This window comes from Entelurus aequoreus, linkage group LG13, assembly GCF_033978785.1.
Source record: "Entelurus aequoreus isolate RoL-2023_Sb linkage group LG13, RoL_Eaeq_v1.1, whole genome shotgun sequence".
NCBI classification, from domain to species: domain Eukaryota; kingdom Metazoa; phylum Chordata; class Actinopteri; order Syngnathiformes; family Syngnathidae; genus Entelurus; species Entelurus aequoreus.
The window spans coordinates 17,403,738-17,420,323 of record NC_084743.1 but is presented as its reverse complement, the minus strand read 5'-3'; the positions used below and the strand labels follow the sequence as shown (position 1 = coordinate 17,420,323).

The 16,586-nt window shown below is 34.0% G+C and overlaps 1 protein-coding gene across 1 annotated transcript in view; it reads right to left on the bottom strand.

The window, feature by feature from the left end:
• Window positions 1–16,041, bottom strand: part of LOC133663209 (partitioning defective 3 homolog B-like) — a 61,771-nt gene extending 45,730 nt beyond the window's left edge. Inside the window, exon 1 of the mRNA XM_062067504.1 lies at window positions 15,761–16,041. Coding sequence (XP_061923488.1) covers window positions 15,761–15,876 — 116 coding nt within the window. The 5' untranslated portion in view covers window positions 15,877–16,041. The remainder of the gene's footprint in view (window positions 1–15,760) is intronic.
• Window positions 16,042–16,586: the final 545 nt, after the last annotated feature.

Below are 16,586 nucleotides of genomic sequence, written 5' to 3'. Positions count from 1 at the left end.
TTTGCCTGTGCTATCCGGTTTGCACGTGTTTTAGCGCACACAGATCAGGCCCTATGTGTAGTGCGGATGGTGTTGTTAGATACCTTATGTGGTAAATATAACATTTAGGAAATAAAAATACATAACTATATAAATAAAAACTATATATATATATATATATATATATATATATATATATATATATATATATATATATATATACGTATATATATATATATGTATGTGTGGAAAAAAAATCACAAGACTACTTCATCTCTACAGGCCTGTTTCATGAGGGGTTCCCTCAATCATCAGGAGATTTTAATAGAAGCATTCACATACCATGGTTTATATAGGACACAGAACGGGTAGGTACAGGCAGGCGTAGGGGCGTGGTGGAACCTCAAAGACAATAATGTTGAATATCCAATAACATGGCGAATTCTTGCATTCAGCACACCTTACAACAGTGGTAACAAAAGATGCAACCTATGCTTAAAAGAGAAACTGTTTATCATATACCGCCCAGACCTGCCATCCCTCAACAAGCGCAGCGAGATTGTATCAGCATGTCGTCACAGAAGGAAACACCTCCTAGGTAACACATGAGCCAATCACCACGCCCCTACGCCTGCCTGTACCTACCCGTTCTGTGCCCTATATAAACCATGGTATGTGAATGCTTCCATTAAAATCTCCTGATGATTGAGGGAACCCCTCATGAAACAGGCCTGTAGAGATGAAGTAGTCTTGTAATTTTTTTTTCCCACACATACATATTACGCTCTACCACGGTATCAAGCACTATTTTTCGGATAATCTAATTAAGACATATATATATATATATATATATATATATATATATATATATATATATATATATATATATATATATATATATATATATATATATATATATATATATATATATATATATACACATATACGTACATATATATATATATATATATATATATATACGTACATATATATATATATATATATATATATATACATACATATACGTACATATATATATATATATATACATACATATATATATATATATATATATATATATATATACATACATATACGTACATATATATATATATATACATACATATATATATATATATATATATATATATATATATATATATATATATACATACATACATATAAGTACATATATATATATATATATATATACATACATACATATATATATATATATATATATATATATATATATATATATATATATATATATATATATATATATATATATATATATATATATATATATATATATATATATATATATATATATATATATATATATATATATATATATATATATATATATATTGCCAAAAGTATTTGGCCACCTGCCTTGACTCACATATGAACTTCAAGTGCCATCCCATTCCCAACCCATAGGGTTCAATATGATGTGGGTCCACCTTTTGCAGCTATTACAGCTTCAACTATTCTGGAAAAGGCTGTCCACAAGGTTGCGGAGTGTGTTTATAGGAATTTTCCACCATTCTTCCAAAAGCGCGTTGGTGAGGTCACACACTGATGTCGGTCAAGAAAGGCCTGGCTCTCAGTCTCCGTTCTAACTCATCCCAAAGGTGTTCTATCGGGTTCATGTCAGGACTCTGTGCAGGCCAGTCAAGTTCATCCACACCAGACACTGTCACCCATGTCTTTATGGACCTTGCTTTGTTGGAAGAGGAAGGGGCCCGCTCCAAACTGTTCCCACAAGATTGGGAGCGTGGAATTGTCCAAAATGTTTTGGTAACCTGGAGCATTCAAAGTTCCTTTAAACTAGAACTAAGGGGCCAAACCCAACTCCTGAAAAACAACCCCCCCGCCATAATTCCTCCAGGTGATTAGGATTAACTAGATTAATTTGCAATATAGTGTATATATATATATTGACATTTGAGCACGATGATAAAGTGTATTTATAGGGTACACTACCTTATACAGTTATGGCTACCAAAGCACGGAACTGAGCCGGTGTCTTATATGCGAGTGTGTCCAATTTCTCAAGGCTTTTCAGGGATGACAGCAAGACCTCGAACTATCATCACAGCTCTCAGCCCCATCTGCTAAAGTCATCACCAGCACAGACACCGCCTCCCTCCCACCCGCTCGCACACACACACACACACACACACACACACACACACACACACACACACACACACACACACACACACACACACACACACACACACACACACACACACACACACACACACACACACACACACACACACACACACACACACACACACACACACACACACACACACACACACGCACACACACACGCACACACACACACGAGGTGTGAAAAAAAGTCATCCCTCAGCATTTTACCAGAGATGGGAAGCAGACTATAAACTTTCTTATGTTCAGACCTTCTGTTTGTCACTCCACTCGTTGACGTTGTCTTCCTCGCACACTCTTCATGCAAACACACACATTTGACGCCGCTCTGGTGAGACCACGTCCACGCGGAAATGCTTTCGGAGACCCGTTGAGTTTTTTTTTCTCCCCCCACGCAAAGCCAGTGTTTTTGTGAGAATGAATCAAACACGTTTTCTTTTTTAAATACCTCTGAATGTGGCAAGTGTACTTTTAATTGTTTTAAGTCATCTTAAAGGGAAACTTTTTATTAGGACTATCATCAATGGACCACATATGGTTTTCTTTTTTTTTTCATGCATTCTAACTCGTAAAAAAAAGGCTTGCAAAAGTCAGCTAACAATGGAGCCAATGGGATTCTCTCTATTCAGACTACAAAACCCAAAACCAGTGAAGTTGGCAATTTGTGTAATTGTAAATAAAAACCGAATACAATGATTTGCAACTTATATTCAATTGAATAGACTGCAAAGACAAGATATTTAATGTTCAAACTGAGAAACTTTTTTTTTTGTTGCAAATACTCATTAACTTAGAATTTAATGGCAGCAACACATTGCAAAAAAGTTGGCACAGAAGCATTTTGACCACTGTGTTACATGGCCTTTCATTTTAACAACACTCAGTAAACGTTTGGGAACTGAGGGCACCAATTTTTGAAGCTTTTCAGGTGGAATTCTTTCCCATTCTTGCTTGATGTACAGCTTAAGTTGTTCAACAGTCCGGGGGTCTCCGTTGTGGTATTTTAGGCTTCATAATGCGTCACACATTTTCAATGGGAAACGTGTCTGGACTACAGGCAGGCCAGTCTAGTACCCGCACTCTTTTACTATGAAGCCACGTTGATGTAACACGTGGCTTGGCATGGTCTTGCTGAAATAAGCAGGGGCGTCCATGGTAACGTTGCTTGGATGGCAACATATGTTGCTCCAAAACCTGTATGTACCTTTCAGCATTAATGGCGCCTTCACAGATGTGTAAGTTACCCATGTCTTGGGCACTAATACACCCCCATACCATCACAGATGCTGGCTTTTACACTTTGCGCCTAGAACAATCCGGATGGTTGTTTTCCTCTTTGGTCCGGAGGACACGACGTCCACAGTTTCCAAAAACAATTTAGAATGTGGACTCGTCAGACCACAGAACACTTTTCCACTTTGTATCAGTCCATCTTAGATGAGCTCAGGCCCAGCGAAGCCGACAGCATTTCTGGGTGTTGTTGATAAACGGTTTTCGCCTTGCATAGGAGAGTTTTAACTTGCACTTACGGATGTAGCGACCAACTGTAGTTACTGACAGTGGGTTTCTGAAGTGTTCCTGAGCCTATGTGGGGATATCCTTTACACACTGATGTCGCTTGTTGATGCAGTACAGCCTGAGGGATCGAAGGCTTAGCTGCTTACGTGCAGTGATTTCTCCAGATTCTCTGAACCTTTTGATGATATTACGGAGCGTAGATGGTGAAATCCCTAAATTCCTTGCAATAGCTGGTTGAGAAAGGTTTTTCTTAAACTGTTCAACAATTTGCTCACGCATTTGTTGACAAAGTGGTGACCCTCGCCCCATCCTTGTTTACGAATAACTGAGCATTTCATGGAATCTACTTTTATACCCAATCATGGCACCCACCTGTTCCCAATTTGCCTGCACACCTGTGGGATGTTCCAAATAAGTGTTTGATGAGCATTCCTCAACTTTATCAGTATTTATTGCCACCTTTCCCAACTTCTTTGTCACGTGTTGCTGGCACCAAATTATAAAGTTAATGATTATTTGCAAAAAAAAAAAGTTTATCAGTTTGAACATCAAATATGTTGTCTTTGTAGCATATTCAATTGAATATGGGTTGAAAAGGATTTGCAAATCATTGTATTCCGTTTATATTTACATCTAACACAATTTCCCAACTCATATGGAAACGGGGTTTGTATATGAAAAAACATCAAAAATACGGAAAATACGGTATATACAGTATGTAATGTAGTATCAGGCAAAATCTTGACATTTAAAATTTACGTATTTTCCTCATTTTGGGAATTTGGCGATATAATAATTTCATAGACGCATCACAATGTTTGCTTTTCCCTTCACCAACAACAACAACAACTAATCATGGCAGACTTCATGAGACAACAAAGACTACTTCGAGACAGTTGATGATCTAGAACCTTATTTTTTTTTTTTTAGCAGTTTCAGAAACTGTGTGCTAAACAGATGCAGCATTAGTGAAACACTAAGCATCATGTAGCAGTATCGCTAAGTGCTAAACAAGAAATACAAAGTACGAACATAAAAAAAACAATCACGTACTGAACAATGTCTGCTCTCACTGGGGTGTTTATAGCTTTCCGCTTTGATGAAGAATTGATTACAATCAAGCAGGTTAAAAAGAAAAACGAGCGTCTTTTCCTAGCCTACTCCGGATATATTGGATGTCAAAGTTGACCAGCTTCTTGGTTTACGTCCACAACCTTCTACTATCCAGGTGAGGGGCATGATTTATAATCTGGAATTAACTTTCACCAACTCAGAGGCGATGCAGCAGCTCACTGGCTACTAAAAATAGTTTGTCTGCGTTAGCGCTTATAATAACAATATGGCCAATACTTGGTTAATATTCAGGTCATGAGATATAAATGGAGTATTGTTGGCGATTTATTTTAGAAGGGTTTAGTGCAGATTTGGGCAAAAATACGGCCCGTGGGCCAAACGCGGCCCATTAAGATTTTCAACCCGGCCTGCCGGACGTTCTACATAATTTTTTAAAAAACCTTTAACATCAAAACTGTTGCCGCCATTATGATGTGCAGTGCTGATTTTAAATGGCCGTAAGTCTTGAACTATAGAAAGTATGTCAATGGTCGAAATCTGCGCTTTTGAGTGTTATAAGAGTTTGTAGAAGTTCCCCTCTAGTGGGTTCTTCAGACCACCACGCACTGCCAGGAAAGCCCGGAATTCTGGGTATAACACTGTTTTATTTTCCTCGAATCGTGCAAAGTCTTTGGCTTTTCAGCAACGTGTCTTTTCTGCGTCTGTGTCTCTCAGCAGCACCTCCGAGTCCAACTACTCGTCTCATCACGGCTGCTGCTAATGAAGGCGACAGGTGATTATTACGGTAATCTACGTCACAGCAGCTCAGACCAGGAACAAAGCAGAGTGGGCGGGGTTTGTTTTCACAGCAGCCAGCCCGAAACGCGTGTGTCAGAAACAGATGCGGAAGCAGATTTTTACGTGATAACATATCATATCGTAGGTGTTTATTCCACTTTGCATTCATATTTTGCTGTTTGTTACATTCTTGTTGTGTTTTACTTGATTGTAAAAAAAAACAACTATCCAGGAGCTGGTCTGAGAAGTAAAAGAGGAGCGATGTTCATATGTTGTTAATATTCAGTGTTTTATTGTTCATAGTTAATATTGTAAATCCCACTTTCTTTATTTTAATGTACATTTTGGGTGTCCCATTCAGTAAACAACTGTAAAATTCCATTCTGTTTTTTTAAGGCGGTCTCTTTTTAGAACTCCCTCAGACATTGTGACTTTTGGTATTAGTGTTCCTGAAAAAAACGGGACCCAAACACACATACTGTACAGCAATTTTTAACAGCTAAATGTGTATATAGCATTTATACACACATACACCTTGGCCCCCTAAACACATATTTTCTCTCAATGTGGCCCCCGAGTCAAAATATTTGCCCAGCTCTGGTTTAAGGGGTGGAATAGAGGACTTTCATCAGCTCTATTGTTAGCCACCTCGTACTTGCCGTATTTTACTATTTAGAATGCATTAAAAAAAAGAATAACATATGTGGTTTTGTCTTACATAGGGATTGTTAATGATAGTTGAAATTCCTAAAAAAAAACTGCAGTTCCCCTGTAAGTGTTCTATTGTAGACATTTAAAAAAAAAAAAAAAAGGCGTTACAAAGTGGGCAGGTCTTCTAAAGTGTGAAGGAAATGAAACCTCTACCTGTGTTTTACTTCTTCGGTTCACACATCTATCTTTAGCAACATATCTACAATTCCAGACTTATCATATTCTTTTGTTTGGCAGTCCAGGAAAAGGGAGATGTAGGCACTACTCAGACAGCACAGGGGGAAGAGGGAAGGAAATTAATTAATGGTAAAAAATAGCCGGGGAACAAAAGGTTAAAGATGCACAGATAGCGAATATTAAAAAGTGAGGCCCTGAAGAAGCGAGGGTGTGCCATGAAAAATGAGACACAGCTGCGGGTAATCACTTGTCCCCACAAAGTGTTAAACAAACTTTTCACTTAAACTTTGACCTTCAGGTATTTCATTATCTCGGGGAAACACAACATGGGGAAAAAAAGAAATGAATTCATTTTTATTTCCATTTTTATTTATTTCCATGACTATTTACATTGTAGATTGTCACTGAAGGCATCAAAAGTACTTAACAAAAATAGGTGAAATAACTGAAAACATGTTTTATATTGTAGTTTCTTCAAAATAGCCACCCATCGCTCTGAATTCTGTTTTGCACACTCTTGGCATTCTCTCGATGAGCTTCAAGAGGTAGTCACCTGAAAGGGTTTTCACCTCACAGGTGCCATAGTTTTGATGCCTTCAGTGACAATCTACAAGGTAAATAGTCATGAAAATAAAGAAAAACGCATTGAAATGAGAAGGTGTGTCCAAACTTTTGGCCTGTACTGTAGACAAAATACAATATACAGTTAACGACATAAATTACAATTTAATTGTATCATGATAATGCATGTTGATTAGGGCTGCCAATATATATATATATATTTTTTAATTAATCGCAATTTTTGTTTTGAACTATTTTTAATTTTAAAAAAAAACAAAAAAAACATTGATTTTCAAAATGTCTTTTTTTTTTTTCTTTACATTTTTTAAAATGTATTTATTTATTTTTTAAAAATCTGTCCTGTCCCGCCACTACGGAAAATCATATTGTTGATGTAGATTACCGGTCCGTGTACCTTCTGTTCATTCTACTTCCAATTCTCAAATGCAAAGCAAAACACAAATTTAGGGCCATTTTTTCTATTTTCATCTCTGAAACAAAAGTTGGACAACTATTTAATGAGACTTTTTTAAAACGACAATAGGACTCCTGCTGAACAAAGATGTTACCATCATGCTAAAAACATGCTAAACGCAAAGGAAAAGCTAAAATACTGCTACAGAACCTCAAATCACATGTTTTTTTGTTTTTTTGTTTATTTATTTTTTTGTTCATGGTCTGTGCTTATGGTATGCTTGTAATGTGTAATGTCTTGTGACTTGCGTACTAGGTCGCGTTGCACCGGCGGACGGAGGGTAGCAAGGGGTCTTAAACGGTGGCATCGTGTGTGTGTGTGTGTGGACACGGATAAGGCTAGGTGGGATTTACCCTGGATAACCTTATCCGTCGGGGCCTTAGAGGCGGAGGTCGCCGAGGTCTCCAGTGACAAAGACAAAGACACATTGTGACGATTGAATCAGAGGCTTTGAAAAGAAACCAATGCAAAACACACTGCAAAAACTGAAATCTAAGTAAGATTAAATATCTCCAATAAGGGTGATATTTGCTTATTTTCTATCCAATAAGATAATTCTTCTCACTAAGCAGATTTTATGTTAGAGTGTTTTACTTGTTTTAAGGGTTTTGGTCCTAAATGATCTCAGTTGCTGAGATTTGATGACCTATATTGAGTAAAACATGCTTGAAACTAGAATATCAAGTGTTGCAAAGCTGTGTCATCAACACTCACGAGTATAAAACTACCTTATTAAAGTAATAATTTCTTATTTCAAGCATGAAAAAAAAAAATCATGATGCAGAGCGCATATCATTATGTCAAGATAATGGCACTACCATTTACTTAATTTAAGAATATTTTTCAACATATTGAGCAAAAAGGTCTCTTTTTTTTCTACCAAGAAAAGTGCACTTGTTATTCATGAGAATATACTTATTTTAAGGTATTTTTGGGTTCATTGAGGTTAGCTAATTTTTCTTGTTTTGGAATGTTTTGACAAGCCGAATTTTCTTGCTCTATTGGCAGATAATTTTGCTTAGTTCAAATAAAATAACCCTAATTTTTGTATTTTTTTCTTGTTTTGGAAAGTTTTGACAAGCCAAATTTTCTTGTTCCATTGGCAGATACTTTTGATTAGTTCAAATAAAATACCCCTAATTTTAGTTTTTTTTTTTCTTGTTTTGGAAAGTCCTGACAAGCCGAATTTTTCTTGTTCTATTGGCAGATAATTTTGCTTAGTTCAAATAAAATACCCCTAATTTTTGTATTTTTTTTTTCTTGTTTTGGAAAGTCTTGACAAGCCGAATTTTCTTGTTCTATTGGCAGATAATTTTGCTTAGTTCAAATAAAATACCCCTAATTTTAGTATTATTTTTTTTCTTGTTTTGGAAAGTCTTGACAAGCCGAATTTTCTTGTTCTATTGGCAGATAATTTTCCTTAGTTCAAATAAAATACCCCTAATTTTTGTATTTTTTTTCTTCTTGTTTTGGAAAGTCTAGACAAGCAGAATTTTCTTTTTCTATTGGCAGATAATTTTGCTTGGTTCAAATAAAATACCCCTAATTTTAGTATTTTTTTTTTCTTGTTTTGGAAAGTCCTGACAAGCTGAAATTTTCTTGTTCTATTGGCAGATGATTTTGCTTAGTTCAAATAAAATACCCCTAATTTTTGTATTTTTTTTTTCTTGTTTTGGAAAGTCTTGACTAGCCGAATTTTCTTGTTCTATTGGCAGATACTTTTGCTTAGTTCAAATAAAATACCCCTAATTTTTGTATTTTTTTTCTTGTTTTGGAAAGTTTTGACAAGCCGAATTTTCTTATTCCATTGGCAGATAATTTTGCTTAGTTCAAATAAAATACCCTTAATTTTTGTATTTTTTGTTTCTTGTTTTGTAAAGTCCTGACAAGCCGAATTTTAATAAATAATTAAATGGGTTATACTTGTATAGCGCTTTTCTACCTTCAAGGTACTCAAAGCGCTTTGACAGTATTTCCACATTTACCCATTCACACACACATTCACACACTGATGGCGGGAGCTGCCATGCAAGGCGCTAACCAGCAGCCATCAGAGGCAAAGGGTGAAGTGTCTTGCCAAAGGACACAACGGACGTGACTAGGAAGGTAGAAGGTGGGAATTGAACCCCAGTAACCAGCAACACTCCGATTGCTGGCACAGCCACTCTACCAACTTGTTCTATTGGCAGATAATTTTGCTTAGTTCAAATAAAATACCCCTAATTTTTGATTGTTTTTTTCTTGTTTTGGAAAGTCTTGACAAGCCGAATTTTCTTGTTCTATTGGCAGATAATTTTGCTTAGTTCAAATAAAATACCCCTAATTTTATTTTTATTTTTTCTTGTTTTGGAAAGTCTTGACAAGCCAAATTTTCTTGTTCTATTGGCAGATAATTTTGCTTAGTTCAAATAAAATACCCCTAATTTTAGTATTTTTTTTTCTTGTTTTGGAAAGTCTTGACAAGCCGAATTTTCTTGTTCTATTGGCAAATTGTGCTTAGTTCAAATAAAATACCCCTAATTTTTGTAATTTTTTTCTTGTTTTGGAAAGTCTTGACAAGCCGAATTCTCTTGTTCTATTGGCATATAATTTTGCTTAGTTCAAATAAAATACCCCTAATTTTTGTAATTTTTTTTCTTGTTTTGGAAAGTCTTGACAAGTCGAATTTTCTTGTTGTATTGGCAGATAATTTTGCTTAGTTCAAATAAAATACCCCTAACTTTAATATATATTTTTTGTCTTGTTTTGGAAAGTTCTGACAAGTCAAATTTTTTTTGTTCTATTGGCAGATAATTTTGCTTAGTTCAAATAAAATACCCCTAATTTTAGTAATTTTTTTTTCTTGTTTTGGAAAGTCCTGACAAGCCGAATTTTTTTTTTTTCTTTTTTTGGAAAGTCCTGACAAGCCGAATTTTTCTTGTTCTATTGGGAGATAATTTTGCTTAGTTCAAATAAAATACCCCTAATTTTTGTATTTTTTTTCTTGTTTTGTAAAGTCCTGACAAGCCGAATTTTCTTGTTCTATTGGCAGATAATTTTGCTTAGTTCAAATAAAATACTCCTAATTTTAGTATTTTTTCTTTCTTGTTTTGGAAAGTTATGACAAGCCGAATTTTCTTGTTCTATTGGCAGATAATTTTGCTCAGTTCAAATAAAATACCCCTAATTTTAGTTTTTTTTTTTCTTCTTGTTTTGGAAAGTCTTGACAAGCCGAATATTCTTGTTCTATTGGCAGATAATTTTGCTTAGTTCAAATAAAATACCCCTAATTTTTGTATTTTTTCTTTCTTGTTTTGGAAAGTCCTGACAAGCCGAATTTTCTTGTTCTATTGGCAGATAATTTTGCTTAGTTCAAATAAAATACCCCTAATTTTTTTTTTTTTTTTCTTGTTTTGGAAAGTCTTGACAAGCCATATTTTCTTGTTCTATTGGCAGATAATTTTGCTTAGATCAAATAAAATACCCCTAATTTTATTTTTATTTTTTCTTGTTTTGGAAAGTCTTGACAAGCCGAATTTTCTTGTTCTATTGGCAGATAATTTTCCTTAGTTCAAATAAAATACCCCTAATTTTCGTTTTTTTTTTCTTGTTTTGGAAAGTCTTGACAAGCCGAATTTTCTTGTTCTATTGGCAGATAATTGTGCTTAGTTCAAATAAAATACCCCTAATTTTTGTAATTTTTTTCTTGTTTTGGAAAGTCTTGACAAGCCGAATTTTCTTGTTCTATTGGCATATAATTTTGCTTAGTTCAAATAAAATACCCCTAACTTTAGTATTTTTTTTTTCTTGTTTTGGAAAGTTCTGACAAGCCAAATTTTTTTTGTTCTATTGGCAGATAATTTTGCTTAGTTCAAATAAAATACCCCTAACTTTAGTATTTTTTTTTCTTTTTTTGGAAAGTCCTGACAAGCCGAATTTTTCTTGTTCTATTGGGAGATAATTTTGCTTAGTTCAAATAAAATACCCCTAATTTTTGTATTTTTTTTTCTTGTTTTGTAAAGTCCTGACAAGCTGAATTTTCTTGTTCTATTGGCAGATAATTTTGCTTAGTTCAAATAAAATACTCCTAATTTTAGTATTTTTTCTTTCTTGTTTTGGAAAGTCTTGACAAGCCGAATTTTCTTGTTCTATTGGCAGATAATTTTGCTCAGTTCAAATAAAATACCCCTAATTTTAGTTTTTTCTTTTCTTCTTGTTTTGGAAAGTCTTGACAAGCCGAATATTCTTGTTCTATTGGCAGATAATTTTGCTTAGTTCAAATAAAATACCCCTAATTTTTGTAATTTTTTTTCTTGTTTTGGAAAGTCTTGACAAGTCGAATTTTCTTGTTGTATTGGCAGATAATTTTGCTTAGTTCAAATAAAATACCCCTAACTTTAGTATTTTTTTTTTTTCTTGTTTTGGAAAGTCCTGACAAGCCGAATTTTTTTTTTCTTTTTTTGGAAAGTCCTGACAAGCCGAATTTTTCTTGTTCTATTGGGAGATAATTTTGCTTAGTTCAAATAAAATACCCCTAATTTTTGTATTTTTTTTCTTGTTTTGTAAAGTCCTGACAAGCCGAATTTTCTTGTTCTATTGGCAGATAATTTTGCTTAGTTCAAATAAAATACTCCTAATTTTAGTATTTTTTCTTTCTTGTTTTGGAAAGTTATGACAAGCCGAATTTTCTTGTTCTATTGGCAGATAATTTTGCTCAGTTCAAATAAAATACCCCTAATTTTAGTTTTTTTTTTTCTTCTTGTTTTGGAAAGTCTTGACAAGCCGAATATTCTTGTTCTATTGGCAGATAATTTTGCTTAGTTCAAATAAAATACCCCTAATTTTTGTATTTTTTCTTTCTTGTTTTGGAAAGTCCTGACAAGCCGAATTTTCTTGTTCTATTGGCAGATAATTTTGCTTAGTTCAAATAAAATACCCCTAATTTTTTTATTTTTTTTTCTTGTTTTGGAAAGTCTTGACAAGCCATATTTTCTTGTTCTATTGGCAGATAATTTTGCTTAGATCAAATAAAATACCCCTAATTTTATTTTTATTTTTTCTTGTTTTGGAAAGTCTTGACAAGCCGAATTTTCTTGTTCTATTGGCAGATAATTTTCCTTAGTTCAAATAAAATACCCCTAATTTTCGTTTTTTTTTTCTTGTTTTGGAAAGTCTTGACAAGCCGAATTTTCTTGTTCTATTGGCAGATAATTGTGCTTAGTTCAAATAAAATACCCCTAATTTTTGTAATTTTTTTCTTGTTTTGGAAAGTCTTGACAAGCCGAATTTTCTTGTTCTATTGGCATATAATTTTGCTTAGTTCAAATAAAATAACCCTAATTTTTGTAATTTTTTTTCTTGTTTTGGAAAGTCTTGACAAGTCGAATTTTCTTGTTGTATTGGCAGATAATTTTGCTTAGTTCAAATAAAATACCCCTAACTTTAGTTTTTTTTTTTTCTTGTTTTGGAAAGTTCTGACAAGCCAAATTTTTTTTGTTCTATTGGCAGATAATTTTGCTTAGTTCAAATAAAATACCCCTAACTTTAGTATTTTTTTTTTCTTTTTTTGGAAAGTCCTGACAAGCCGAATTTTTCTTGTTCTATTGGGAGATAATTTTGCTTAGTTCAAATAAAATACCCCTAATTTTTGTATTTTTTTTCTTGTTTTGTAAAGTCCTGACAAGCCGAATTTTCTTGTTCTATTGGCAGATAATTTTGCTTAGTTCAAATAAAATACTCCTAATTTTAGTATTTTTTCTTTCTTGTTTTGGAAAGTCTTGACAAGCCGAATTTTCTTGTTCTATTGGCAGATAATTTTGCTCAGTTCAAATAAAATACCCCTAATTTTAGTTTTTTTTTTTCTTCTTGTTTTGGAAAGTCTTGACAAGCCGAATATTCTTGTTCTATTGGCAGATAATTTTGCTTAGTTCAAATAAAATACCCCTAATTTTTGTATTTTTTCTTTCTTGTTTTGGAAAGTCCTGACAAGCCGAATTTTCTTGTTCTATTGGCAGATAATTTTCCTTAGTTCAAATAAAATACCCCTAATTTTTGTATTTTTTTTCTTCTTGTTTTGGAAAGTCTAGACAAGCAGAATTTTCTTTTTCTATTGGCAGATAATTTTGCTTGGTTCAAATAAAATACCCCTAATTTTAGTTATTTTTTTTTCTTGTTTTGGAAAGTCCTGACAAGCTGAATTTTTCTTGTTCTATTGGCAGATGATTTTGCTTAGTTCAAATAAAATACCCCTAATTTTTGTATTATTTTTGTTTTGTTTTGGAAAGTCTTGACAAGCCGAATTTTCTTGTTCTATTGGCAGATACTTTTGCTTAGTTCAAATAAAATACCCCTAATTTTTGTATTTTTTTCTTGTTTTGGAAAGTTTTGACAAGCCGAATTTTCTTATTCCATTGGCAGATAATTTTGCTTAGTTCAAATAAAATACCCTTAATTTTTGTATTTCTTCTTTCTTGTTTTGTAAAGTCCTGACAAGCCGAATTTTAATAAATAAATAAATGGGTTATACTTGTATAGCGCTTTTCTACCTTCAAGGTACTCAAAGCGCTTTGACACTATTTCCACATTTACCCATTCACACACACATTCACACACTGATGGCGGGAGCTGCCATGCAAGGCGCTAACCAGCAGCCATCAGAGGCAAAGGGTGAAGTGTCTTGCCAAAGGACACAACGGACGTGACTAGGAAGGTAGAAGGTGGGAATTGAACCCCAGTAACCAGCAACACTCCGATTGCTGGCACAGCCACTCTACCAACTTGTTCTATTGGCAGATAATTTTGCTTAGTTCAAATAAAATACCCCTAATTTTTGATTGTTTTTTTCTTGTTTTGGAAAGTCTTGACAAGCCGAATTTTCTTGTTCTATTGACAGATAATTTTGCTTAGTTCAAATAAAATACCCCCAATTTTTGTTTGTTTTTTTCTTGTTTTGGAAAGTCTTGACAAGCCGAATTTTCTTGTTCTATTGACAGATAATTTTGCTTAGTTCAAATAAAATACCCCCAATTTTTGTATTTTTTTTTCTTGTTTTGGAAAGTCTTGACAAGCCGAATTTTCTTGTTCTATTGGCAGATATTTTTGCTTAGTTCAAATAAAATACCCCTAATTTTTGTATTTTTTTTTCTTTTTTTGGAAAGTCTTGACAAGCCGAATTTTTTTGTTCTATTGGCAGATAATTTTGCTTAGTTCAAATAAAATACCCCTAATTTTTGTATTTTTTTTTCTTGTTTTGGAAAGTTTTGACAAGCCGAATTTTCTTGTTCTATTGGCAGATAATTTTGCTTAGTTCAAATAAAATACCCCTAATTTTTGTATTTTTTTTTCTTGTTTTGGAAAGTTTTGACAAGCCGAATTTTCTTGTTCTATTGGCAGATAATTTTGCTTAGCTCAAATAAAATATCCCTAATTTTGGTATTTTTTTTCTTGTTTTGAAAAGTCTTGACAAGCCAAATTTTCTTGTTCTATTGGCAGATAATTTTGCTTAGTTCAAATAAAATACCCCTAATTTTAGTATTTTTTTTTCTCTTGTTTTGGAAACTCTTGACAAGCCGAATTTTCTTGTTCTATTGGCAGATAATTTTGCTTAGTTCAAATAAAATACCCCTAATTTTTGTATTTTTTTCTTGTTTTGGAAAGTTTTGACAAGCCGAAATTTCTTGTTCTATTGGCAGATAATTTTGCTTAGTTCAAATAAAATACCCCTAATTTTTGTATTTTTTTCTTGTTTTGGAAAGTTTTGACAAGCCGAAATTTCTTGTTCTATTGGCAGATAATTTTGCTTAGTTCAAATAAAATACCCCTAATTTTTGTATTTTTTTTTTCTTGTTTTGGAAAGTCTTGACAAGCCGAATTTTCTTGTTCTATTGGCAGATAATTGTGCTTAGTTCAAATAAAATACCCCTAATTTTTTTTTTTTTTTTCTTGTTTTGGAAAGTTTTGACAAGCCGAATTTTCTTGTTCTATTGGCAGATAATTTTGCTTAGTTCAAATAAAATACCCCTAATTTTAGTAATTTTTTCTTGTTTTGGAAAGTTTTGACAAGCCGAATTTTCTTGTTCCATTGGCAGACACTTTTGCTTAGTTCAAATAAAATACCCCTAATTTTAGTAAAAAAATTTTCTTGTTTTGGAAAGTCTTGACAAGCCGAATTTTCTTGTTCTATTGGCAGATCATTTTGCTTAGTTCAAATAAAATACCCCTAATTTTTATTTCCATTTTTCTTGTTTTTGAACACTGACTTTTTGCAGTGCAGAAACAACTTGTGGCATCTTCTCGAAGAGAAGGAAGAAAGAGTTTAGAGAGTACCTTGGCAGAGAGGCATACTGACGCTCAGCCTCTTCATACTGTGGCACCATTCGCTGATCCGTCCCTCTGCCTGCAATCTGCAACAAACAAAATACACAAAAGTTGAGTTTGTGCATCTGTGGGTCTCTGTGTACTATTGTTCAGTTTTACAGAAGCCGACTAAAAGATTACATTTCTGAGTCTTCTTCCCTATGTTGGTTCCCCGCCTGGCCTTGTGTTCTATACCTGCTCGTCTTTGGGATTGTTTCAGAGTCTATTCAGTTCTGCGCTATGACGGAGGATCCGTGTGGTTCCTTCCTGTCATGAATATCAGGATTGCCTGCTTGCCAGCTCTGTCTTCTGGTTCAATAAAAAAAAACATTCTATAATTTGTGCCTGCCATCGTGTTGCTCTTGGCACGCTCTTTGTCAGCCACCACACACAAAACATCCCGACAAATTCAAAGGCAAACGACTTCTGTCAAATTGCAGAAAAGTTGTAAATCTTGTGCTTATGGTTTGAAACGGCAAAACTGCAGAAGTATACAAGCACAACACACTCATTAGCTGATACGCCTGTGAGTGGTACGGAAGTCATTTAGGCTCGTTCTGAGGGATTTAGTCTTTAAGTCCTTGGAAAAGACATGGGAAAAATAGCATACATTTGAAGGCACGTCTCATCTCCAACTTGAGGTTAAAAACACCTCACACTCGCTGAACTTATTCCTTATTGCCACACCCCCAAACACACATCATCTCTCGGAGATTATCCCGGCCTATTTACCGAGGATATTTCACTTTTTTTTTTTGCACTACTCCTAAAAGACTCCAACTCAAGCCCATGCATA